The 25,088-nt window shown below is 38.1% G+C and overlaps 2 protein-coding genes across 6 annotated transcripts in view; one reads left to right on the top strand and one right to left on the bottom strand.

The window, feature by feature from the left end:
• sh2d4a (SH2 domain containing 4A) overlaps positions 1-14,984 on the top strand; it is a 47,402-nt gene extending 32,418 nt beyond the window's left edge. For 2 of the 5 annotated variants that reach the window (XM_077243383.1, XM_077243384.1), the window contains exons 2-10: positions 1,071-1,178; positions 1,702-1,929; positions 3,200-3,359; positions 7,945-8,068; positions 8,480-8,615; positions 10,109-10,310; positions 10,951-11,081; positions 12,949-13,166; positions 14,038-14,984. In XM_077243383.1, coding sequence (XP_077099498.1) covers positions 1,755-1,929; positions 3,200-3,359; positions 7,945-8,068; positions 8,480-8,615; positions 10,109-10,310; positions 10,951-11,081; positions 12,949-13,166; positions 14,038-14,133 — 1,242 coding nt within the window. In that variant the 5' untranslated portion in view covers positions 1,071-1,178; positions 1,702-1,754 and the 3' untranslated portion in view covers positions 14,134-14,984. Of the gene's footprint in view, positions 1-742; positions 972-1,028; positions 1,179-1,701; positions 1,930-3,199; positions 3,360-7,944; positions 8,069-8,479; positions 8,616-10,108; positions 10,311-10,950; positions 11,082-12,948; positions 13,167-14,037 lie in introns of those variants that run through there. The other 3 variants (XM_077243386.1, XM_077243385.1, XM_077243382.1) reach the window with 3 other exon arrangements.
• Positions 14,746-25,088, bottom strand: part of slc38a9 (solute carrier family 38 member 9) — a 15,964-nt gene continuing 5,621 nt past the window's right edge. Inside the window, exons 6-15 of the mRNA XM_077243381.1 lie at positions 24,993-25,086; positions 22,618-22,788; positions 22,450-22,506; positions 21,299-21,496; positions 20,781-20,888; positions 20,166-20,272; positions 18,859-18,972; positions 18,630-18,778; positions 16,035-16,124; positions 14,746-15,959 (exon numbers count right to left, since the gene is read on the bottom strand). Of these exons, the coding sequence (XP_077099496.1) occupies positions 15,794-15,959; positions 16,035-16,124; positions 18,630-18,778; positions 18,859-18,972; positions 20,166-20,272; positions 20,781-20,888; positions 21,299-21,496; positions 22,450-22,506; positions 22,618-22,788; positions 24,993-25,086 (1,254 nt within the window). The 3' untranslated portion in view covers positions 14,746-15,793. The remainder of the gene's footprint in view (positions 15,960-16,034; positions 16,125-18,629; positions 18,779-18,858; positions 18,973-20,165; positions 20,273-20,780; positions 20,889-21,298; positions 21,497-22,449; positions 22,507-22,617; positions 22,789-24,992; positions 25,087-25,088) is intronic.

The raw sequence follows: 25,088 nt of genomic DNA, 5'->3' as shown, positions 1-25,088 counted from the left end.
TTTATCTTTTTCCTTCTTAATTCACGTTCTTGTCTCTCATCTCGTATGCTCTGAGTGACTCTGTGCTGTTTTATCACTAATAGGCCTATAAAAACAGATAGGATACTTTTAATAAAAATGAGTTTATCATTTTTGCTTTATTTGAACATTGTAATAAACAGCGGTTTTTTGTCTTTTCAAATCAATTAGTTTTAGTCAATAACTCAATGGAGGTGGCAGTTTATTGATTTAATAATATATTTTGTAAGTGTTTTGTGTCCTGTGATTGTTTCATGGTATATGTGTGTGTGTTTCGTGTGTTTGTGTGTGTGTGTGTGTGTGTGTGTGTGTGTGTGTGTGTGTGTGTGCGTGCGTGCGTGCGTGCGTGCGTGCGTGTGTGCGTGTGTGTGTGTGTGTGTGTGTGTGTGTGTGTGTGTAAGCACTTCATGCACAGGTCTATCTAAAAGATAAAGCTTATAAATAGGGCACAGCATGAGCATCGAGTATGTGTGCAGTTTCACAGGAGATTTGTGACACGTGCGCCACCTAGTGCACACATCAATAAACTGCAAAACCTGTTGATGGACGCTGTATTGATGTAGAAAAATGGATCATTCTCAGTCACGATTTATTTATTTATACTGTTTCCTGATTTTTTGTTGTTGTTGTTCTTAGTTGAAAGTCACAATTTGACGGTCAAATTCCACCAATCCGTGTCAGACGTCACTAAAACCATCCTCCACACGCTTTTATCATGATCTGCACTGAGGGTCGCTAAACTGCGGGATGAATATGGTCACACGTGTGAAAGAAAGTTGGAGTTAGACCCTACTACAGCAACCGCGTGCACTTTGTCATATTTTTATTTTTAATAATTTTAAAGTTGCATGTATAAATACGAGATTGATGTGTATTGGAGAGATTCCGTGTTGATAATACTTAACGAATAGGCTATAAAACAGCTTTCATAAAGTTTGACAGCAGCAGCCGAAGTGTGTAGGAGGAGGGAACTCAGTTTGACCTGTAACTTGGAATTAAGGGTGTGTAGTACATTACCACAGACTTCACTCGACATTTACCTTTCTGTACAGGTATCAAGAGCTCTAAGCTTGATCCTCAGCAGAGATTGTTCTGTATCTGTCCAGCTGGTGCTCTGGACTGGTCCTCCTCGCGTGAGTAACGCGAGCGTGTATGAAGCGGTAAGTCAGCGCGTGTCAGCCACGTCGCTGCCATTGATTGATTGACGGCTCTTTGTCCCGTTTCCTGTTCCTTATTTACATTCAAATGTTGACTTTATCAGATTTCTGTTTGTTTGTTTGAATATATGTGTGTCGAGATTGACCGATATCCCTCTTTTACTTTTATTTAGCAGAATTGAATTATGGTACAATACTGTTTTTTTAGGGGTTTTGTTGTAGTAGTGTTTTTTTAAACTAAGTAGCCTACTATGAATGAAGGCCAGTATCCTTTGATCCCTTCAATTTTTTAATAGTCATTCAACATTACAGCATAATTAAAGGTTTATATTTACAATTATACAGAATTTTTTAAATATAACAACAACCCAAGTTATTTACTTTCACAAACCCATTGAAAAGTAACATTTGTATAGTATGTTTGATGTTTCTGTCTGTAAATACTCTATCAGCCCTCTCTCTCTGGGATAGTTTACTCTGCATGACGTACTGTGGTGTTACTTCTTCTTTTGAATCTGTTTTACAGAGACCAGTAGACGCCCGTTCTGTGAGCCGTGTGTTTGTGAGTGAAGCGTGAAGATGCTGCAGCAGATCCTGGCTGACATGTACATCGAGCCGGAGCTGCTGTCCGAGCTCAACGAGGAGCAGAAACAGGTGCTGTTCCTCAAGATGAGAGAAGAGCAGATCAGGAGATGGAGAGAACGAGAGACACAGCTGGAGAAGGAGGAGGCTGCACATGTGAAAGACAGAAAAGGTTTTCATTTACACATCCTTACTGTCAATAAGATGTGAATATACAGGGCAGAGGATCTGTCGTACATATTACCAGAAATTTATGGATTTCTGATTTTGACTGACAAGAGTTTTATAAAGGTAGGCCTAATAGATCTGTTCAGGAGAAACAGTTGAGAGGATATTAAAGTCAATATGAAATCAGAATGCCCTTTTACAGTCTATAGCCCTGTCCAGACAGGAATTGTTTCTCTGTCTGTAAAAATAAATGTGCATGGCACGTCAGTGATAAACTCATGCATTCAGATGGAGATTTACTGACGGTGGAGGAGCGAGTTTTGTGATCCTATGAACCCGGTAACGTGGTCAGTCACATGATTGTCTGCTGTAAATAAAGTGTTTATGCTTCGAATAATAAGAATTAATTCAATTCATATTTAACTTAATAATATCCTATTTATTATTTGATTCGTTTTAAAAATAGGAAGATAGTCGCACTATAGTTAGGGTTTTCTGTCTTGTATTTTACCTCAAAATGATGGATGTTATTTTAAAAATGTGGGATTTCACAGAAATAAGTTAACACAGCCTGTTATTTACATGAGGTTAACATAAAACAGCTTGGATTATATTTTTAATGTATATAATTGCTGCCATAATTTCAAATGTTTACGTGCTTTTCTTCTCTTTCTCCTTTGAGCGGTGATATGAAATAATATTGTTCTTCCAGCATTTCAGAAATAAAAGGCTAGAAATGTATCTAAAGCACTACAATTTTCGTACGGTGCTCAGCAGTGAAAAAAAAGGATTTAAACAGTGAATTTTTAAGTGATCTCTTCTTGTAAACTCAGAGATGTGGATACGAACAGCAATAAAATCACAGACTAGCACCTGTAAATGTTGAAAATACATTAGGACCCCATGAGAAACAATTACCATCCTAATGGGGCTTTTATTAACGATATGTTGATTCACATTATTCCAAAGAAACAAATATGTCAATATATTGATTGTTCTTCCTCTGAAACAGCTTTCCTTTTTTTGCTGGATGTTCATGTTTAATAATAGGTATTTAGTGTCTCGTTCAGTCTTTCATTATCCAATCAGTTTCCACATGACCGATCCTCGACAGTTAACTGATCGTTCTACTTCTACTTCAGGCACTCACGATACTCCTGACCAGAACAAATGGGTTTGCAATGGTCTCTGTCAGATTCGGTGTAGTCACGTAGACGTTTATTAGTTTCATTCAGTGGCACGTGTTAAGTGTGTGTGTGTGTTTGTGTGTGCAGTTTCAGGAAAGTTTGTGTCATGGATGAAGGGTCTTGATGATGATGTGTGGGTTTGGGTGATGGGAGAACATCGTGACGACAAACCTTACGATCAAATCTGTGACGAGATCATGGGTGAGAGAGCAGCGCTGCAGGCGCAGAGAGAGGCTGAGCAGCTCAGGTGAAACATACACACACACACACACACACACACTCTTCATTCATGCAGCGCAAACATAACTACACTCTCGCTATAGGCAGATCGGATATTGATGTAACACTTTTGACTTCAAGTCAAGTCACCTTCTTTTATAGCGCTTTTAACAATATAGATTGTTTCAAAGCAGCTTTACAGTGATAATAGGAAATTAAAGTAACAGAGATTGTTTTGGCTTTACAGGAGCTCTAGAATAAAGTTAATGTCCAGCTAAAGGTAGTTTAGATTGATTCACTTCCATTGCAAAGATCATTAGTTATTAGCTGTATTCGCAAAAATATGTCTCTTTGTGAAAAAAAAGATATCTCTACGCAAACTTCAAAAACGCAAACCTGTGAAAACACTGATGGCGTGCACATGTGTATTACGTGTTTAGTCTATAGATATGCGCGTTTGAATATATATGTGCGCAGACGTGTAGTCTTTCTTTACAAATTGACCTCAACAAGTTACTTGTCTGCCCTTGAAAAATGTATAATACTGAATTATTTATCGCTTCCGTGTAGCCATGTGAACTGGAATTATTTTGACAAAGTTTTATCTGTACAGAGGTAAAGGGAAGGGAAGGAGGCCTTCACAGGGGAGAGACTAGCATAGACGCCATCCTTAACATATTAGCATAGACGCCATCTTTCTTACGATGTAACGAGTACATCAGGATACATGGGAAGTGTTCCCGGTTCCGGCTGACCTAATCTATGCAGCCTAACATTGAATTATAGAAGTTTATAATGTGTTATGTGTATGTAAGGTTAAAGTGATGTGTTTTTAGTCTAGATTTAAACTGACAGAGTGTGTTTGCTTCCCAGACAATGTTAGGAAGATTGTTCCAAAGTTTCGTTGCTAAATAGGAAAAGGATCTACAGCAGTTGATTTTGATATTCTAGGTATTATCAACTGGCCAGAATTTTGAGATCCCAATAGTGTGAAGGACTATAATGCGTTAAGAGCTCGCTCAAGTACTGGGGAGCTAAACCATTTAGTGCTTTGTAGGTAATCAGCAATTTTTTAAAATTTATACAATGTTTATTAGGGAGCCAATGCAGAGTTGACAGAACAGGGCTAATATGGTCATACTTCCTGGTTCTGGTAAGAACTCTAGCGGCTGCATTTTGGACCAGCTGTATTTTGTTTATTAAGCGTGCAGGGAAACCACCCATAATAGCATTACAATAATCTAGCCTTGATGTTACGAACGCATGAACTAATTGTTCTGCATTTGTCATAGAGAGAATATGACGTCATTTAGATATTTTTTTTAAATGGAAGAATGCTGTTTTACAGACACTATACACGTGACATTCAAATGAAAGATTGGTATCAAAGAGCAAACACAGGTTCCTAACCGACGACAAGGACTTGACAGAGCAGCCATCAAGTCTTAAACAGTATTCTAGGTTATTACGTGAGGATTTTTTTTGTCCAATAATTAGAATCTCTGTTTTTTCAGAATTAAGTAGTAGGAAATTACTAGTCATCCAGTTTTTTACATCAGCTATGCATTGAGTGTTCTCATTGTACCATGGTGTTGGACTATTTTCTTTAATCTTCTTTAAGTGCAAAGGACCAACTGTGTCTAAAATGCTGGAAAAGAGAGAGTAAAATGTTTCTGTCGCAATATCGAGTTCTTTTAAGCTATCTGGGATGCTGAGGAGATGAAACTGATCAAGAATATTATTAGTAAAGCAATCTTTAGTGGCAGAAGTGATAGTTCTAACATATTTGTAAAACGGAGTCGGCTTTGCAGCCTTGGCTAAATGAAGTATACAGGAGAATCAGCAAATTCTTTGATAAAGTCTGTATGGTACCCTGGTGGCCTGTATACAGTAGCCAGCACAAATCTCAAACGTGATTTATCATTTACACTAGATAGTGTTACATTAAGCACCAACACTTCAAAAGAATTATATGTGAAACAAGACTTCTCAGTAATTCTGAAGATATTACTGTAAATTCAGCTTCAGCATCTTTATTTTTGAGCTATAGAGTGCTCAAATTTTTACTACAATGCCAACCTCTGTAAGAATATCACAGCCCTTATGAGTTGATGTCAAATACATTGTGTGCCTTTGTTACAGTTACTACCGAGGTAGTTTGTAACGCATGCTGGGGTAAGTTGTAGCAATTAGACAAATAAAACAGAGGCCACATTATGCAATATGCTACAAAAATAGATTTACTGATCAATCCATTTGAACAACCTAAAACACGCCTCTCTCTGTGACTGACCATAACTTAAATCCACTTTGCCATTTAGTAATTTAGCAGGCGCCTTTATCCAAAGCGACTTACAAATGAGGAATACAGCAAGCGAGTCAACATGAAGAGACAAACAACGCAAGAATTGCTCAAAATTAAAAGTTTCAGAAATTGCTTAGAGTAGCATAAGCCAGACAAGGGAGGGATTCAGGGAAAAGGAAAGAGTTTTTAGCTGTCTTTTGATTGTTGTCAGGGATTCTGCATTCCAGATGAGGGTGGGGAGATCATTCCACCAGCAAGGCACCATGAACCAGAATGTTCTGGAGAGTAATTTTAGACTCCGGAGTGTGTGTGTTGTGTATGTAAATGAGTCTACTAGAACAAACTTCCTTAATGAACACTCAACTGCAGTGTACTGTGTAAAGAACACGTAGATCTAACTAAAAACAAAGGAGATTCAGTGAGATTGTGTGTCTGTGTGTGAATATTATAATATCAGATTCACAATGCTGACACATGAATGTTGTTAACTCTGGGGTGCAGGCTTGCTGGCCACAGAAACTGCATTGGGCAAATTTTACACACACTTGCTTTGGCTTAGTTTCCAAATGTTTCCATACACACAATTTCATTCAACAATTTCATTGTCTGAGGTCTCATAATCCTCACCACGGGCTTTTTTAACAACTGATCTGTCTGTCCTGCCCTTCTTTAAAACCTCTCAACTTCCTTTTTTTAAACACTGTCCGTCACACCTTTATCTGTCTTTCATTTCCATTATCCAGCCATTCTGTAAGATTATTACAAGGAAACTGTCCTGAGATGTATGTAAAGGTAAAACTTTATTTTAGAGTGTCATTGTTACACGTTACATGTAGTTACTGTGGTACTAACTATAAATTAGGCATGCATAATTATATGCAACTAACCCTATAACAAACCCAAATCTAACCCTATAGTAAATACATATAGTTAATTATTATTACTCAGTACTGAAATGTATAATTACAGTGTAACACTGACACCTGAAAATAAAGTGTAACCGGGGATTGTTGTAACTCTGTAAACTGTTACAGCTCACCCCAGTGTTTAGCTAGCTGTATTAGCATAATGGTTTGAATTTAAAATTAAAAGTAAAAATACATAACATTTGCCAGAAAAACTACAATTTAGTCTAATATAAGTTATATGATTTTATCTGCAAAAGTTTAAGGACTAAACGAAATACAGTTTTGGTCAAAAAGTTATATTCTTACCTCAAAATCAAAACAAAACAAAAGAGATTATTTCAGTGGTAAAAACTGATGAAATACAAATAATCAAAGAGAATATTTTCTCTGATCTGGACCAATGAAAAATTATAAGTTTAAAAAGTAAAATATACATTTTTAGCAAAAATCTATAAATGATGATTACAAAATAAAGAATAATAAAATAATCAATAAAAGTGATGAAAATGTAGTAAAATAAAAATAAATCAGAAAATAATCTTTTCTTGAGCAGAATAATGACTCGTCTTCTGGAGCTGCTTTACAGCTGAATTGAACTATAAATATTCTTTGGAAATGTTTTGTTTGGCATAAACTACAGAGTAATCCACTCGGTTAACACTAGTTTAATATTTGACCAGTGTAAAGGAATGTTATCAACACAGGGCTTGTGCGTTCAGTTCCTCTTCGTGTGCTTGATCTCGTCAGTGGGACTTTCAGACAGAACTGTTTTTAGAGGCACTTCTGATGTGAGATTATGATAATCACAGTTTTGGCGTATATCAGTTCAAGCACAACCTGTATGATCTGTATTTCCATGATGCAATGTGTGTTGTAGATAACTGCACTGAGCCAAAGGGCAAAACCTGAAGAGGCTTCTACAGTATTTAACATCAGGTGTGAGACAAATGTGCTCTTTTATCCAGTCATAATAACTAGTGACAATAACGGTTTATGCAACATTAACACAAACTGATAGCTGTCTGATATATATCATGGAAAATATGTGGGAAAACACGTTTGACTGCTTTTCTTTTCACGTTGACAACTAGACAGTGAGCAAAAGGATTTTTTCTCTTTGTGTGTGTGTGTTTGTGTGTGTGTGTGTGTGTGTGTGTGTGTGTGTGTGTGTGTGTGTGTGTGTGTGTGTGTGTGTGTGTGTGTGTGTGTGTGCGTGTGTGTGTGTGTGTGTGTGTGTGTACATGAGCACTTATGTTTTGTCATTTCATTATGAATGTTCTTACTGACATTCACGCTCTCCTCTCAGAGCAACTGTTCTTCTGTTAATAATTAATGACCTCTAATAACCTATGCAACTGGCCTGCATGTTTTAATGTGTTTTTCCACTTATAATTGTCCAGGGCTAGGAAAGAAGCTGAGCTGGAGAAGCGTTTCTCTGGACTGCACCTTGAGCCGGAGCAGGTTGTGTTGTCGGATCAGCTGAAGGCCAGAGAGGAACAGAGAAGAGCAGACGAGGAACTCAAGGTACTGCTGTCACAAACGCACTGACTCACACACACACACACACCCACACACACACACACACAGACACAGACACAGACACAGACACAGACACACACACACACACACACACACACACACACACACACACACACACACACACACACACTTTCTGCCCTGGTCTCATTGTGTGTGTGTGTGTGTGTGTGTGTGTGTGTGTGTGTGTGTGTGTGTGTGTGTGTGTGTGTGTGTGTGTGTGTGTGTGTGTGTGTGTGTGTGTGTGTGTGTGTGTGTGTGTGTGTGTGTGTGTCTCTGTGTCTCTGTGTCTGTGTCTGTGTCTGTGTGTGTGTGTGTGTGTGTGTGTGTGTGTGTGTGTGTGTGTGTGTGTGTGTGTGTGTCTGTGTCTGTGTGTCTGTGTCTGTGTGTGTGAGTCAGGAGGAGAGGCGTAAGGCTGAGGAGGAGCTGAGGAGGCTGGAGCAGGAGAGAAAACAGCAGATTTACATCAGCCTGAAGGAGAAGCAGAGCAGCAAACACACACACGACCAGCAGGACAACCACTGGCAGCAGACATGTAAACAACACCACACACTCTGCCCTCAGTTACTAATCACAACTACTTATCGTATAACTAATCTACAGGATTCATGGGAATTATGGTTCATCTCACAAAAAAAGTCATATATCACCCCAAAAACCACAAGTAAAAAATAATAAACCTAATTAAGAAAATGAATGGGGGGAATTTTCATCAAAATTCTTGTTATTTTAAACCCTATTATGCTATTTTAAAGTTTCCTAATGTTGTTTTGGAGTCTCCTACAGCAGGTTTATATGCATCAAAGGTCAAAAAACTGTTTCATTTTCTCATAATATACATTTGCACATCACCACATTTTCAATGATTCTCAAACGACTCGTCAGATGAATCAAACTCTCTAAATCTCTCCTTTCTGCGAGATACTCTGCTCTGATTGGCCAGACAGCTCAGTCTGTTGTGATTGGTCTACCGCGTACAGCGAACTCTGCTTGCCCTGAGGCTTCCTACACCGTTAACTACACACAGTAACAAACAATGACGATGATTTTACCATATCAATGCATATCAATACCATATCAATAAATATTTATGGCCTACTTGTTAAAAGGGCTTTGTTTTTCATTTATCAGGCTAGCCTACTGTCAATAGTAGAAAAACATTTTTAATTAATTAATTAAATGAACGAATGAAATAATTAAAAAAAATAATTAAATAATATTGACGCACATACTTTTCTGTCTTACAATCTCTTTCTCTCTCTCTTTAATAACTGCATTAGTCATATCAGAGGCTCAAACCTCTGTTACCAGCTCTATAGTGACGTTTTGCGATTAGAAACAGTGGCTTGGGATTAGATGCGTGAGAAATTAGTCCTACACACGAGCATTTAAAGACAAACACTTGACAAACGTTTTGAAATGCATCATCTGAACAATGTTTCGAGGTGTGGTAACTGTAGTATAAGTGGAATAATTTATTCAGGGCCATTGAATTATTAGAAAAATAACACCGGTGTCCTGACCGCATTACCACAATGTGTGTGTATTATTTTACTTATAATTCAACTGCCCGTCGTCAAATATTCCTTACTTAGTTTGATTCACGTTAATGACACAGAGCAGCAGGTTTATTAGGCTGCTGTCACTTTAAGACCAAACGCACAGATCCATTATACTGATACACACGCATTTTACACGCAAATGTTTACTTTTACTTAAGATATAACCAGCTGTTTACATGATTAATCCACATTATCGAGCATGTGCCAAATTCGTATATGCATACAGTAAATACAAATACTGATGCATTATTGCTTTATTCTGCTTTACAGTATAAAGAATCTAATTAAAAAAATCATCATGGAGAATAATGAGAACTACTGTTTATTATGTGTGAGGTTGGTGACAGTGACACATGACAGTTGTAGTCTGAACAAGGGAAGTTTTGTTCTCTGCGGTTGCGTTTGTGCTATTTTCTCAAAAATCTACAGTAGGAGTCACAGTGTGATTTTGCATATGTGGTTCCAGTGCAGAAGTCAAAAGCCGCAGACGTGCGCAGACGGTCTCTAGCCAAGCAGACGATGGAGGACCACCGCAGGCGCTCAGTGAAAGCTCTGGAGAGAGGACGTGTAGCGGCCGTCACAAAGGCCTTCTCCAGCCCAGACCCAGACCCAGACCCAAACCCTCCACCTAAACCCAAACCCAGAAACACCAGCGCTGCCATCAGCCGGTGAGTCCCAGCATGTGCTCCACTTCACAGCCAGTGTCCTTGATATGTGTGACAATAATGCTGGTGGTTTGAAAGATCATAATCATCAGTCTTAATTGACCATGTTTGCATAATAAAGGTTGTTTACACTGGATTATTCCTGCATTGATGTAATCAGCATATCCCACATGAACCGTGAAGAACGTTGTTCTTTTGTCTTCAGTGTCACATGATCCTTGAGAAATCACTCTAATATGATGTTTTGATGATCAAAAAACATTTATAATTATTATCAATCTTGAAAACCTGCTATCTATTTAATAATCAGTAATGTAAGTACATGCCCGGACCTTGACTCATTCCATAACTGGAATACCACCTGTCTCGTGCTATTAATAGTGATGTATTGTACGTCATGTCTTTTCATTCATCAGTCATACTCATCTCAGGAATGTCATACTGCAGACTGTACATATTTTGACAGGAATAGGAATAGATGATGCTCAAATCTGAGAGCTCAATGTCTATTGTATGACCTCCATAGAGCTCAGTGTCTTAGCCTGGTTAAATATCTTTCACACAGCTTCAGTTGCTCAGGTTGTGATGATGATCCAGGATTGGACAGAGATGTGATGAATGTCTCTTCTGTTGTGGTTGGCAGGAAGGCTGGTATGCGTCGCTCATTTTCTTCGTCTAGTCGAGATCATATCGTCCGCTGGTTTCGGAAGGAGCAGTTGCCCCTCAGAGCAGGATTCCAGCGCGACCACAGCCGAATCGCCCCCTGGTTTCACGGTGAGACTATAGCTCTTCATCTCCAGTCCTCTCTCTCTAGACACACCTGGAAGACCCAGCAAGCTCCTGTTCTGGGGGAGCTGGGCTTTTGCTACTGTTGCCTCTGACTTGCTTAGCTGGGGTTTAAAAGACACTTAATATTCAGTAATATCATCGATCTGATCTGACTGCAGTGACACTATTGGATGAGAATAAAACCTGAATTGAACAGAGTTGAATGAGTTCGTTTGGTCACACCACAAGGTGTCGCTGTGGCCTCGAAGCTTCAGCACTGCCACTCTGAGCTCCATTGCTATGTCTGAGGTGAAACACGCCCCCTCATTAGCATACAGGGAAAGAAATGTAGACATAAATACATATAAAGGCCTGCATAAATAAATGTGAAAATAAATAAAAGTGGAAATAAATGAATGCATAAGTAAATGAAAAAATAAATAAATCTATAAAAAAAATACAATTATATATAAATAAAGAAATAAAAGTATAAATACTCATTTATTGTTGTGTTTTTACATTTCTTCATATATTTAATTATAAATTTGGCACACAGATAGACAATCTGAACTTTAATCACAGCAATTTTGGAGTCTAATTCAATACCTCTAGCGCAACCAACTGTCCAAATTTGCACTCATGTTTATGCTGATACCTTCAGTGGCTCAAAACTATTCGATTGCAGCCTATGACATCATTTCCATCATGTACATTTTTCTCCCATTTAGCTTTTTTGTAAAAGTCTAGTTTTTCAAACTCGTCCTTGGAGGCTTGTCCGATTTTCACCAAAATTGGCTCAGATCATCTTTAGACCTTACTGGCAAAAAGTTATGAAAAAGCTTTTTAATAAACCAAACTGTTCATGAAAAATGTGCAAATGAATTTAATGAACATCTCAGCAAAACGAATGTGTTTCTGACTCTATCTCCCCAACGCTTTAGTGTATTTAGACCAAACTTGGTACATGTGATCACAAGCATGACCTGAGGCTACATGCTGCGTTATGGCACAGTGACACCTACTGGTCAGGAGATATTAAAAATAGCATTTTTTTTTGTTTATAACTTCTGAAATTTTAAAATTGGTCTCTTGATTTAGTCCAAAGTTATAATGAAATTTGAAAAAATATATGAATAGTTTTTGATTAATTTTTCTTATTTTCATGAAACTGGTCTTGTTAGATTCCTTGAGTCCTACTGAGAATTATGATACCAATTATTCTCCATAGTCAGTCGAAATTGCTGTCCGCCATTTTGAATTTCTTTGAAAACCTACTTTTTTTAAACTCTTCCTAGACTGTTGGTCCGATATTTACCAAAATCAGCTCAAATCATCGTGAGACCAAACCGCTGTTGAATAATGCATCAGCGAAATTGATGGCATGATGCCAAGCTGATTCTGAGGCTGTATCTCTGCACTGCTTTGGCGTATTGACACCGAACTTTGCCTCTTCACACTGACCATACAACATCCATTTAGTAACAGCGCCACCTATTGGTCAAAAGTGATAAGCAATTTGAATCCTATTACATGTGATTGTATTTGTGATTTGTCAGTCGTTTGCCTAAAATAAGTGTTGCAGTTGGTCTGATTCACCCATCCATGCTTGCATAAAAACTCATTTTGATTTTTTTTGTGCTTGGCCCCTTATTGCAGCTTACAGCTATATTTGTCACTGTGAAGCTGCTTTAAAACATTTTAGCAACATTTTTCCCCAAAAAGAAAAATCAACTACTGCATCTTTATTGTATTAATCAGTGAATGGTAAATGTAAAGGTTGTAGATGTTCCTGTGGTGTGCACTGCTGTCATCTGCACTGATACAGAACGCTGCTGGTTTTCCTGTAATGTGCATCATCTCATATCACCTGCAGGTATAATATCTCGCGAACAGGCAGAGGCGCTGCTGAAGGATGGCGGGCCCGGGCTCTTCCTGGTGCGTGTTAGCGAGAGGATATTTGGATATGTGCTTTCCTATCGATCTAAAGAGGGAGTCAAGCACCTGCTGATCGACGCCTCGGAGAACTGCTACATGCTGCTGGGAGACCAGATCAGATTCACATCGCTCAGTGAACTCGTGGAGTATCATCAGGTGATGTACTGCGCACGTCACTCGGCTAAACTGGGCCAGAACTATACAAAACTGAGCCTAGGTCTAGATTTCATCAGGCTGTGAGGGGCAGAAGTACAGTGCGTTCAATGCATTGTACTGTTGTTTAACAACATGCCAGCTGTCCAAAAAAAACTGCATAAAACAGTTCTGAAAGTTGTGAAAATTACAAGTGATGTCCTTTATACAGTGCTTGTGGTTTTAAACACCATAAGTCGGTCTCTCACAAGCTTGAGTAAAATTCAATATGGTGTCCTGATATTGGTATCTAATGTGTGTTGCAGTGAAATCACAATATAAAATCAGCCTTAAAGTCTTCAAATCCGCCACGCATATAATGCCACAGCATTATGTGTATGAGTCATGTTGCATTGAAATGATTATAGTAATTATAGAGAACAAATAATTTCATACAAAAATTACATTTTCATTAAATGTAATGCCCACACTCATATTGAATTTATAAATTCTGTTTTTTATGACAGTATGTGGAATAAATTAGATGCTTTTCCCCTCAATGTGATTGTTAACATGGTGATAATGAGCACAGAGACAGTTTGGCATCTCACGCCGGCTAAAAAGAAACCTGTCCGTTCACATGTATGCCAGTCATAGGCGGAGAGTAATCAGGTTTAAATAGACTGGGGCGGCTGAGCGCATTCCTTACACCAGAAACAAAGGAAAAGAACGTCACAGTACAAAATGTACAGCGTTCACAGCTAACACAAATCACTGCTTGATTCATAAATTACATCTCATGCCATATTGATTATTGATGAAGTGATTCAGTGTTGACTACAGGTCAGGTTGGAGCTCAGCTCAAGCCACGTGTAACACTGTTTTCTGGCACCAGGTGGAGCCGCTGAGCTCGTGTGGAGAAGAGGAGTTTCTGCTACAGGCGTGTGGACAGACAGAGGCCACAGCGGATTATACTGAGCTCTTTACCTGAGACAGACACACACACACACAGAAGAGTTTCTACCGCAGGCGTGTAGACAGACAGAGGCCACTGCGGATTATACTGAGCTCTTCACCTGATACACACACACACACACATGGAGAAGAGTTTCTGCTGCAGGCGTGTGGACAGACAGAGGCCACTGCGGATTATACTGAGCTCTTCACCTGACACACACACACACACATGGAGAAGAGTTTCTGCTGCAGGCGTGTGGACAGACAGAGGCCACTGCGGATTATACTGAGCTCTTCACCTGACACACACAGCATCTGCGCCTCGGACACGCTCATTAACTGCTCTCACATCAATCAGAACAAGACACAATCATAACTCTGATTACAGTCAGCTTCACATTTCATAAACACCCCATTTTAAAAGTATTCAATTTAACTGAAAAGTATAAATCCACAATTTTATATCTAAATATATGAGCCTGTTCATTTATGTAGAATAGACTTTTTCCACTTCAGAAACTGATACGATGTTGTTGATTACTAAACACACTCTTCATTTATTCTGAACTAACTAGCTGGTTCAGTTTAAAACAAACCGTCACAGGTTTGACCGGGAATAATGTAATGTAAAGGGTGAAATCATAACTTTGATCAAACATGAACAGTTTATTATTTTTATTCACAACAGATTTTTAAAACATATTTTGGAACTGAGCAGTTTTTTTTTTTCCTCCGACACTTTATAATAAAAATGTTTGGCTGCGATATGAAAACATTTACACGTTCAACAGTTTTCCTGTAAAAACAGCAGCACATTTAGTTTTAAGCTTTTGAAGTGAGTGGAAACATTATGAATGAAACCATTAAAACACCCATTGTTAACAACACTTGTATTGGATTTTTTTTTTAGGGTTTAACTATGCTATTTATTTTATACTCTGGAATGCAAGTTCAAATATAGAAAGGTAACAAAGTCACTTTAATTGTTTAAAAATACACATGAACATAAGACAGAAATGTGACAAGATTTGTAATCTCACAAAAGTGTGCAAATTTAAGCTTCCCTTATCGTTTGTGCACATACTTCATTAAGTGACATGAACTCACCCCAGAGTGCATCAGTACGCTCAGATTCAGCTGGAGAATGACACAAAGACAGTCTTCAGGAAATGTGCGCCTGTAACTCAGTCTAGAGACTTAAGTTTCCCTTTATGTATCCAATAATCACACCGGTTATATTTCAGTACTCTGAAACAACAGCATTCAAAACGCTGTCACAGTGAAGTCTAGAGCTTCGAGATCACCTGACTTCACCTCGCTCTCATTTGAGAACTTGTTAATAATTTGAAGCAACAGTGATGTTAGGTCGATTTCAGTACAGCTCCAGGAATAACCATCATCTGCTCATCACATGTAACACAAACTAAACCGTCTCGATGAAATCATGACGATTATTATGATTATAAAGAAAAATACAATGCATTTTTTATACAATGAAATCCCTGTTTAAATAGCTTGCTAGTAAGAGCAGTTAAAAGCAATATGACAAATTTATAGCTTTTTTAAAATGTCAAAACTTCGAAGTTTGGTGCCTTCGAGTGAGTTTCTTGAAATGAAATTCATGTGTACTTGTTTAGTAGGTTAATCCTTCCAGCACCAAGACTCGACTCCTGCGAAAGCTTGACGTGAGCGTGTCACATGAAGAACTGTCCGAGCAGATTGGCCCCCCCGAGGAGGATGAGGAGCCCATGGAAGAGTGCCGAGGGCCAGCGCAGCTCTCCTCTGCGTCTCAGAGACACCATGTGGATCAGAGAGGGAAGCACGAACACCAGCGCCAGGCCACAGATGGCCCCCGAATACCTGACAGCAAACACAGCACAGGTTAAAAACCACGAGTCAAACTGATCCTGCTAACAAATACTACGCTGCTCTTACCTGATGATGGAGCCAATGTTGGGGTAAAACCTGGCCGTCACAACTCCAGCTCCGACAACAAGGACGTTCAGCAAAAACACATGGAGGAAACTAGGAATGGAGAAACAAGGGATTGACGCAAATAGATTGACCATGTAGACAGGCAAATCTTTAACGACTTTCTTCAACTATTGATTTTCTTCTGTGTGTGCCTCTGAGTGAGTTCATGAGAGCATGCGCGAGAACTGAGAAGAGGGATGGGTCTCGATGTAGTGTTTAAAATGGTTCTAAAGTGTGCATTTCCTGGATGTCCGAATCGTGAGAAACCAACGAGAGGACGTAAAAGTGCCTTACCAATGCCGCAAAAATTAATGGCTTACCTTTCACACTTTCCAATCAAATGATCGGGAGCGTTGTCTTCTCAGTTCTCACGCATGAACTCACTCAGAGACACACACAGAAGAAAATCAGTAGTTGAATAAAGTCGTTATTTTTGTTTTTTTGCACACAAAAAGCGCTTGATAAACTTAAGGTTGAGCCACTGTAGTCACATGTACTATTTTAACGAAGTCTTTACTAACTTTTTTGGGCCGGCAGAGGAAATGACCTCGCAGCCTATGAAGGAGAGAGACAGCTCTCAGATTTCATCAAAAATATCTTAATTTGTGTTCCGAAGATGAACGAAAGTCGAACAGGGTTTGAACAACACAAGAGTGAGTAGTTACTGACAGAATATTCATTTTTGGGTGAACTAACCCTTTAAATTCAGATGTGCAGAAGTGAACGAAGAGAAGCGCAACATACACAATACGAGCTGAAGCTTCATGATCAGGCAATGAAATACAAGATGAATCGTGTCAGCTTTTATACAAAGTGTAGAAGTCTTTCGCAATTTAAAAACTTTTGTGTGGTTTGATGAGTGTAAAGATGAATGATGTTTGCGATCAGTGTCAGACAGTCAAACTCAAATGCAACAAACAAGCACAACTAGGGATGCACCAATATGAACATTTTGGCCGATACCAATAACCGATAACTCTTTATATTTGAAAGCCGATAACCGATATATTGGCAGATAAATCTAAATCCAAATTTTTTATAATTTTTGAGAGCCTGATTACAAAATACTAAAGTCTCACCATTATAAGCCATGTCCCAAACAGACAATTATAATGTTCTCATTATAATTGAATGCAGCCTATATGACAGCCTTGCGCTCATGTTGCACTTGCCTGTATTTTTCTTTTTTTAAAGTGATTCTAATCATATTTCAAGCAATTTAAAACCATCATGTTGAACAGTGCGCATCTGAAGAGTCTCAGCTGAAGGAAATAATAATTATTTATCGGCTTTAATATATCGGTCAAATTTTTCTTATCGGTCCAATAACATTAAAAATTAACATATATCGGCCGATGCTGATATGGTGGCCGATATATCGTGCATCCTTACTCACAACCCATCTTTCAACTTAGACAAATGTCACATGATGTCACGAATGATTATGAGATAGCACCTTCTTAAAGGATTAGGCCACTCAGTCTCAAATTAATAACTAATTTTGCTCTTAAAATTAAAAATAACAGATCCTAATGTTGTTCGATAATGTGCAACATGCATCTCAAAAATGTGTTTGAGTGTTTCATTACCCTTTAAAGGACATTAGGTGTGCTGATGGTTTTCAATGTTACTTTATACAAAGACTTTAGATATACAAATACGGTACACAATGAATGGGAGAAAGTGCAATGTACAATATGACAGAATAAGTCCTACCTTCTAAATAAAAGAAGGTAACTTATAAAGGCTGCATCTGAAATCACATATTTCCCTATTATATAGTAGGGGAAAAACAGTTTGTGACAAAAGTAGTATGTCTGAATTTACAGTACTCATAAAAGAGTAGGAGAAAGTCCGTCATTCAAAGTCTCTCATTCAAATAGGCAGGACTTGGTCTTGGATCCCTGAAAGGAGTCTCAAATATGACCGGCGAGTCAACAGACTTCGCTTTATATCAGTTATTTGTTAAAGCCTGCTTGTTTACTGTTCAAGAAAGTGGAAAAGTAGACCTTTTGACAATATTTTATATACATTTAACGCTATTTATGTATGAGCTCTGACAAGGATGATTTTTGTTCTACCGTTATTTCATTCAGAGGAGCCAACGTTTCATCCAAATATGCTGACTTTTCAAAATGTTTCAAAACAGTATGATGTAAAGTCAGGTGACTTGGTTACAAAGCACTGATTTGAAACAAAAGATTTCAAAAAGCACCCATCACTAGCCACAGTTATTACTCATTACTATCTACACAACTTTGATAACACTTTAGTTTAAGGTCCAATTCTCGCTATTAACTAGTTGCTTATTAGCATGCATATTACTAGGATATTGTCTGTTTATTAGTACTTATAATGCACATATTAATGCTTTATTCTGCATGACCATATCTTACATCCCTTAATCCACCCAATACCTAAACTTAACAACTACCAATAATAATAATAAGTAACAGCAGTAATAAGGAGTTTATTGAGGCAAAAATCATAGTTAGTTAGTTAGTTAATCGTGAGACTGGGTTATTATAGTGATTAGTGACCACAGTTATTACTGACCCCGGGTAATGATCCCCGAAGATCTGTCCCATGAGCTGCACGCGCACCAGGTACCCGAGCAGCGGATACACAGTGGTCATCTGGAACAGGAGGAAGGTCCTCGCCACGAACACCAGGACATCACTGCTGGGAAAGTTATCCAGGAAGTTCTGTAATCGAGATGGAGATTAATGGCTGCACTTCAAATGGCTTATTTTAACGTTTATGATATTCCATTTGCAGGTCTTACAGGTTCAATGCACTCTTTAGACAGCGGTGGTGATGGGAAAGCAGCGAAGATCAGCACTCCCACATACAGGTACGTCAATCCCACCAGCAGGTACGCCAAGGACAGATCCCGCACCTGAGAGCACACCACACTCAAATACAGTCTCACACCAATAACAACTGTAAAAGCAGCATTATTATTATACTACAATGAGCTATAAATACTTGATGATAATGATAAAATCAATTATTTAAAAAAACAACAACAACGGGACAGAAAGGCTGTGAGAGGCTGTGAGAGACAGACAGACATCTCTTCAGTGGGCTGTACTGTTATTCAATGCGTTTTTGGATTATTCTACTGACGAAACACTGCAAAAATATCTTTACAAGAAAACCAAGTAGTCAAAAAACTCCAGACAACATGATCTGTGGAAAATTATAAGTGATCTCTGAGCTTTTTTTATAGCTTGTTACAGTGAATGCCATTGAAAAGACAGTAAGTCTGTCCCTCACAGCCTCGCTTTCAGACTGTCACGGCGCTGCTCTGAATAAGGTCTATATGATAAGCAGCATGTGTGTAAATGAAACGTCTTCACTCTGAAACACACGGAGCAACAGACTTTATGCTTCTTCAGTTAAAGCACAGCCTTTGATTTGATAAGATATAGTCACGATTTCACATTCATTTAAATTCATTGTTCAGGCCAATTTGATTATTTTAATGTTAGATTTGATTTAATGAATTATTAGGTTTTCTTTAGCTCGTGGACCCCCTGCAGTTCCTTCATGACCCCGGTTTAGGAAACCCTGTTCTAGAGCATCTTAACGGTCCTAAAATTTCTCTATGCAATATATATATATATATATATATATATATATATATATATATATATATATATATATATATCCATTTTTCTGGGTGAAATGTTATCTCGGTATTCTTGAAAAGGTTTTGTGAGACTCACTCCAAAATAAAAAATAAGAAAAGAAATCTTCATGTTGCCATAATAAACATTTCCTGTGTTTGCTCAGTGACTAGACAATGTGAAATGAAGCTTTATGACCAAACTACACAGATGTGGAAGAATCATTACATAGACAGAAAAATGGCTGACAGTGAGGTTATTTCTGTTCCTACTGACAGCTCAATCTCGACCACAATGACTCAGCTCCCATTTCCCCTTTGTAGAAAGTCCAACGCTGTCTTTTTAGCAACACTATCTCTCAGTCACTTTTGCACACAATGCAGAAGTATAATGTGTGGAATATGAATGTGCTGTGTTAGTAATCATCATGCAGTGATGATGACAGGCGGAGAACACTCACGTTGTTTTCTTGATGTCTGTTGCTCTTCATAAGCGTGATGATGCAGTTGTGAATGAAAAATGCTAATGTGAGAACTCCACTCAGCTGAACAAACAGCGATCTGAACTCTAAATCAAGACAGAGACAACCACACATTTCACATAAATCAGTACGTGCTAATTCACACCACCACAATTCCCTTTCACATGACTCCAGTCAGGGCTTCGCTTGCGGAGTACATCATGGAAAAGAAAGGACAAACTAAATGTGGGTTCGCAAAACTTTTCGATCTTTGGATGCCTGATTTTGCACTTGTATTGGACATTTAAATGTCATGCCAATTGTCCGGCAATCAAAAATTTTACAGGGATTGTTGTTTTGTTTCAGAAGTTAAACAGAAAATGGGGTCAAAGCTGAATTAGCTTTCTGAAACTTAACACTTCAACTGCACAATGCTGAGCATGTGGCTTGATGCTTGGCTCTTTTGAGTTCACTGCAACGGGTAACAGAGTCGTGTAAAAAAGAAAATGAATAAAGAACCGGAGATATGCCTTCAAAATATGTTTACAGGTGATTTCATGACTTCTTTCTCAAGAAGTTGCAAGATTGGAGGAAAAGAAAAAAAGATTCCTTTACCTGGAACAAAAAACATTGAAGAATCGAACCAGTGGAACTCCAGGTGAAAGCCCAGTCGAATGGCTTTATACGTGACCAAAAAGATGAGATAGATAACTGATATAGTGCCTGTGAAAACCAATGAAAGCCTCTTAGACAACAGGTTGACACTGCTGAAAACACAAGCTGCTGTTCATATCAGACATAAAACACCACTGGCAAGATTATTCAATTTCAATGGACCAGAAAGTCAAGAGCCGTCCTGTTTAATGTGATAATGACCGGTTATATGTAGATTTTGAGAGTCGTTCTCTGCTCCGTCTTCTTGACCGATACAACTGACCCAGTTCAACATTTAACCTCTCCAAGTATGCTAATACACACATGACAGACTAATATAGCAAAACTTCTTACACCCTCAATTCCTAGTGAATACAAGTGCATCTGCCAAATGCCTTGATATCTAAATGTCTTTCTTGCCTAAAAAACGATTTTTTCATGAAACATTAGCACTCTAGCTGGGAAAATAAAGGTCATACCTAGGAAAGTGAACCTGGCGAAGAATGAAGCGGAGCGGAAATTGAGCAGCGGCAGCAGCAGAGCAATGAGGTAAAACGGGATGGTGTTGGTTTTACTCCACCAGAGGTCAAACACATGACCTGTGCTGTTCTCACTCGCATAGTTCAGGAGAGTGCTGCTGTTCCTGTCTGGATCCACATCTGGATACGGGCATATCACTAGTGCAAGAGAAACACACCTCATTTTGAATCAATCAATGAATGAATGACATGAAATGCAGCATTGATAGCCAAATGAGCAAGTCTAAACATCTCTAATCATCACAATATTGGACCAATGTTTAAAAAAAACTATGTTTCAGGCAAACCAGCTCTAAAGTTATGAGTAGATTTTTTAGAAAGCAACAAAAAAAACAAACTGAATTTTTATATTTTCATTTCAGTAGATATTTTTCAGTAGATATTCATGATCACGTGTTATAGTTAGGGTGACCAGACGACCAGAAAAATTCGGGACAGTCCCGAAATCTAAGCTGTTGTACCGAATCCAGAATCCGGCCCTAATTGTCCCGAAAATTATGCTAAAGCAAAATCTTGAGTAGTTATTAGTTATGATAAAACATTAAAAACTGTCCGTGGAGGTTGAGTCGTCCTGCAGCCAGCCCCCGCCGACTGCTCATTGGCTGCAGCATTTTTTTTTTTTTTTTACGTTCTACAAAGATACCATAGGCACGAATTTAGATATGCATTGATAAGCTCATTTTCATGAATTGATTCGTTTTGTTGACATGGCTCGTGTATCGGAGAACCCCAACACACCGATAAAAAGCAAAAACATCTCTGCAGGTACCGGGAGGAGTGGGTGGGGAAGTAACCATAGTAGCCTGTAAAATTTGTGAGAGGATTGTCAAAAACCTTCTCTAGGCAATATGGCTGACTTCCCAACCACTAGATGGTGCAGACTCAAAATTACCCCAGTATTTCAGGGCATCGTCCCAATGACACTTACCAAGTTGTTCAAATAAAATACAGCTTTTTGCGAGAAAAAGAAATCAAACCAATAAACCCTGGGTATTATTAGATTGTGTATGGATCGAGGAATCCAAAAGAGACCAGGCTCAAGACTTCAATCCTACTACTACAACTCATAATAAATCACTATGACGACTCACCTCTATCTGTTCCATTTGTGCCAAAAGTATCTGATGAGCTGACATTGTGAACATAGTCTGTGGATGCAAAATATACAAGCAGTTAGACAGATCATCCTAGAAAACATCAACATCAGCTAATGGACAGCAGAAAAACACAAGGAATGGTGGGAGAATTCCATCACTTACTGTAAATGAATTTCCCTGTATTGAACAGGAAGTTGGACATGAGAACCCAGTAGACCACCATTGCACCAACCAGTGACACCAGTGAGAAGACGAGACTCGACCATTTTCCAAATGCCCCAAAGTAATATTTACACACATCAGGAAACTCCCAGTCTGAGGTATCCATACAAGCTGCAAAGACAGAGCTGCACATTACACAGAATTCATGTTATCCCTGTAAACCTGACATACGGAATAAGTCAGGAAAATCCCATTTTTTGAAATGGAGCATTAGGCCTACAGTATATAGAATCTCTGGGCAAAGAATCCTAAAAGAAAAATAGTGTTTGTTGTGGAGTATAATATTTGATTCATCTGGTCCCAACAGGCCCAAACCGGGCAAAAATATGCAATTTGGATCAGATGCTGATATTTATATGGCCAAAAAAATCTAGATTACATTTTTATAGGTTGGAATCATCAAGATCTTTAGAATAGCAGACTACTACACAAAATGCATATAAACATTAGTTGTCACACTTAATCTGCCAAAAATGTCTTTGTAAGATATTTAAATGCTTTATTTATTTAGGTGTTATGGTCAAAGCTCTGTAGTTTTAAAAGCCTGATGTAAAATGAAAAATTATGTATGGATAATCAGGTAAACCAAGTTGCTTCAGTGCAGTATGTACAGGGTTTCCAGGTTAGTGTAACAAACCCAGCCCAATTGAATTCAAAACCTGCCCAATCAAGGCCAAAACTTGCCCAATCACATTCCGGGGGGTAAAAACAACGTTTTGTAAAGTTCTGATTATGTTGATAATTTAGAGGCCCTATATGATAAAGTAGGCTTTATAGGGTTAAACACCTGATAAACCTGCCCAATAATGGAAATACTGTAGAATGCAGGGTTACACAAGTTAAAGGGACAGTTCACTTAAAAATGAAAATTCTGTCATCATTTATTCACCCTCAGTCAAAAGACTTTCGTTCATCTTCGGAATACATGAAGATTTTCAGATCATAAGAGATCATAAAAGTAATCCATATGAATTGTGCAGTTTAGTCCACAATTTCTGATTGCTTTATATGATGAAAAGATGAAATTTAGCCTTTTATTCACATATAAACATTGATCAACTCACACATCAGATGTGGTAAAGATCAAGCATGTTTTCTTGACGTGTGAGATATCCTTCTCGTGTTACACAGCAGTTTGAGCTTCAGTGAGAGGTTTGTTCTCGTGTTTCATGCAGGTTCGGTTGAGCTTGTGTTTATGTTTGCTGATAAAGGTTTATATGTGAATAAAAGCCTAAATTCAATCTGGTCATCATATAAAGCGATTGTGTCTCTTTGTACCAATTTGTACCAAATCACTCAATTCATATGGACTAGTTTTACGATCTCTTTATGAACTTTTTGAAGTGTCAAAGTGGTACCAAATCACTCAATTCATATGGACTAGTTTTACGATCTCTTTATGAACTTTTTGAAGTGTCAAAGTGGTAGTTGCGTAGCTGTATATGAAGGGTCAGAAACCTCTCAGATTTCATTACAAAGTTCTTCATTTGTGTTCTGACGATGAATGAAAGTCTTACAGGTTTGGAACGACATGAGGGTTTATAACAGAATTTTTAATTTTGGGAGAACTAACCCTTTCACATCCTGTTCATTTTCTCCATAAACTTTCACCATAAACTTTTTTTAGCAATAATGTAGGAACATATCAAGACCTAAATCTAGCAGGAAACTCCTAAGGCTGTTAATTAATGGCTTCATAAACAAACTCCTAGTAAAGCACTACAATTCGTATCCTTAAGCTGGGCCAGTTAAAATGAGCATAGGAACTCTATTAAACTATTAATCAGGATTTGAACCTGGTTTCCCTTTTAATATCAAATAAACATTACTGCCCTAGATTATCCTATTTTTGTGTCACATGAAGTGCCAGAACTGTCACTGGGGTCCCCTAAAAAAATTAGGGTCATAATGCTTCTCATTGCACATTAATATGAGAATGATAAAATTATATTATTAACTTTATGATATTGTTATATATTATTTGTATAGCACTTTTCACAATAGATATTGTTTCAAAGCAGCTTTACAGAAAATGCATGTCTACATTACAATTTAGAGTGATCTGTTATCAGAGGTAACTGTCCAAGTTATGCATTTCAGAAATGTACATATACAAATCACACAGTTAGCTAATAATGTATTAATGTAAACAATGTATTAATGAAGTAATGAATACATGCTTTTTAAAAAATGATTAGGATATATAGAAAAAATTAGGATTGGTGCATATATCGTTTATAACACGAGCCTTGTGTATTGCGGGTGTAAAAATGTGAAAGAATGGCTGTTTATTTGAAGTCATGTGGTAGGCTTACGTATGGACTTTGTGGACTTTAATACTCTGTAGCAGCAGTAAAGCGTCAGCAGGCCCATGAGAACAATGATGATGATGCCCAGAGTGAAACCAGCCT

Source organism: Siphateles boraxobius, unplaced genomic scaffold (assembly GCF_051911475.1).
Source record: "Siphateles boraxobius isolate OS27281-9 unplaced genomic scaffold, OSU_SipBor_1 25, whole genome shotgun sequence".
Classification (NCBI taxonomy): Eukaryota; Metazoa; Chordata; class Actinopteri; order Cypriniformes; family Leuciscidae; genus Siphateles; species Siphateles boraxobius.
The sequence above is the reverse complement of the archived record's forward strand: the minus strand, read 5'-3'. Positions and strand labels throughout refer to the sequence as shown.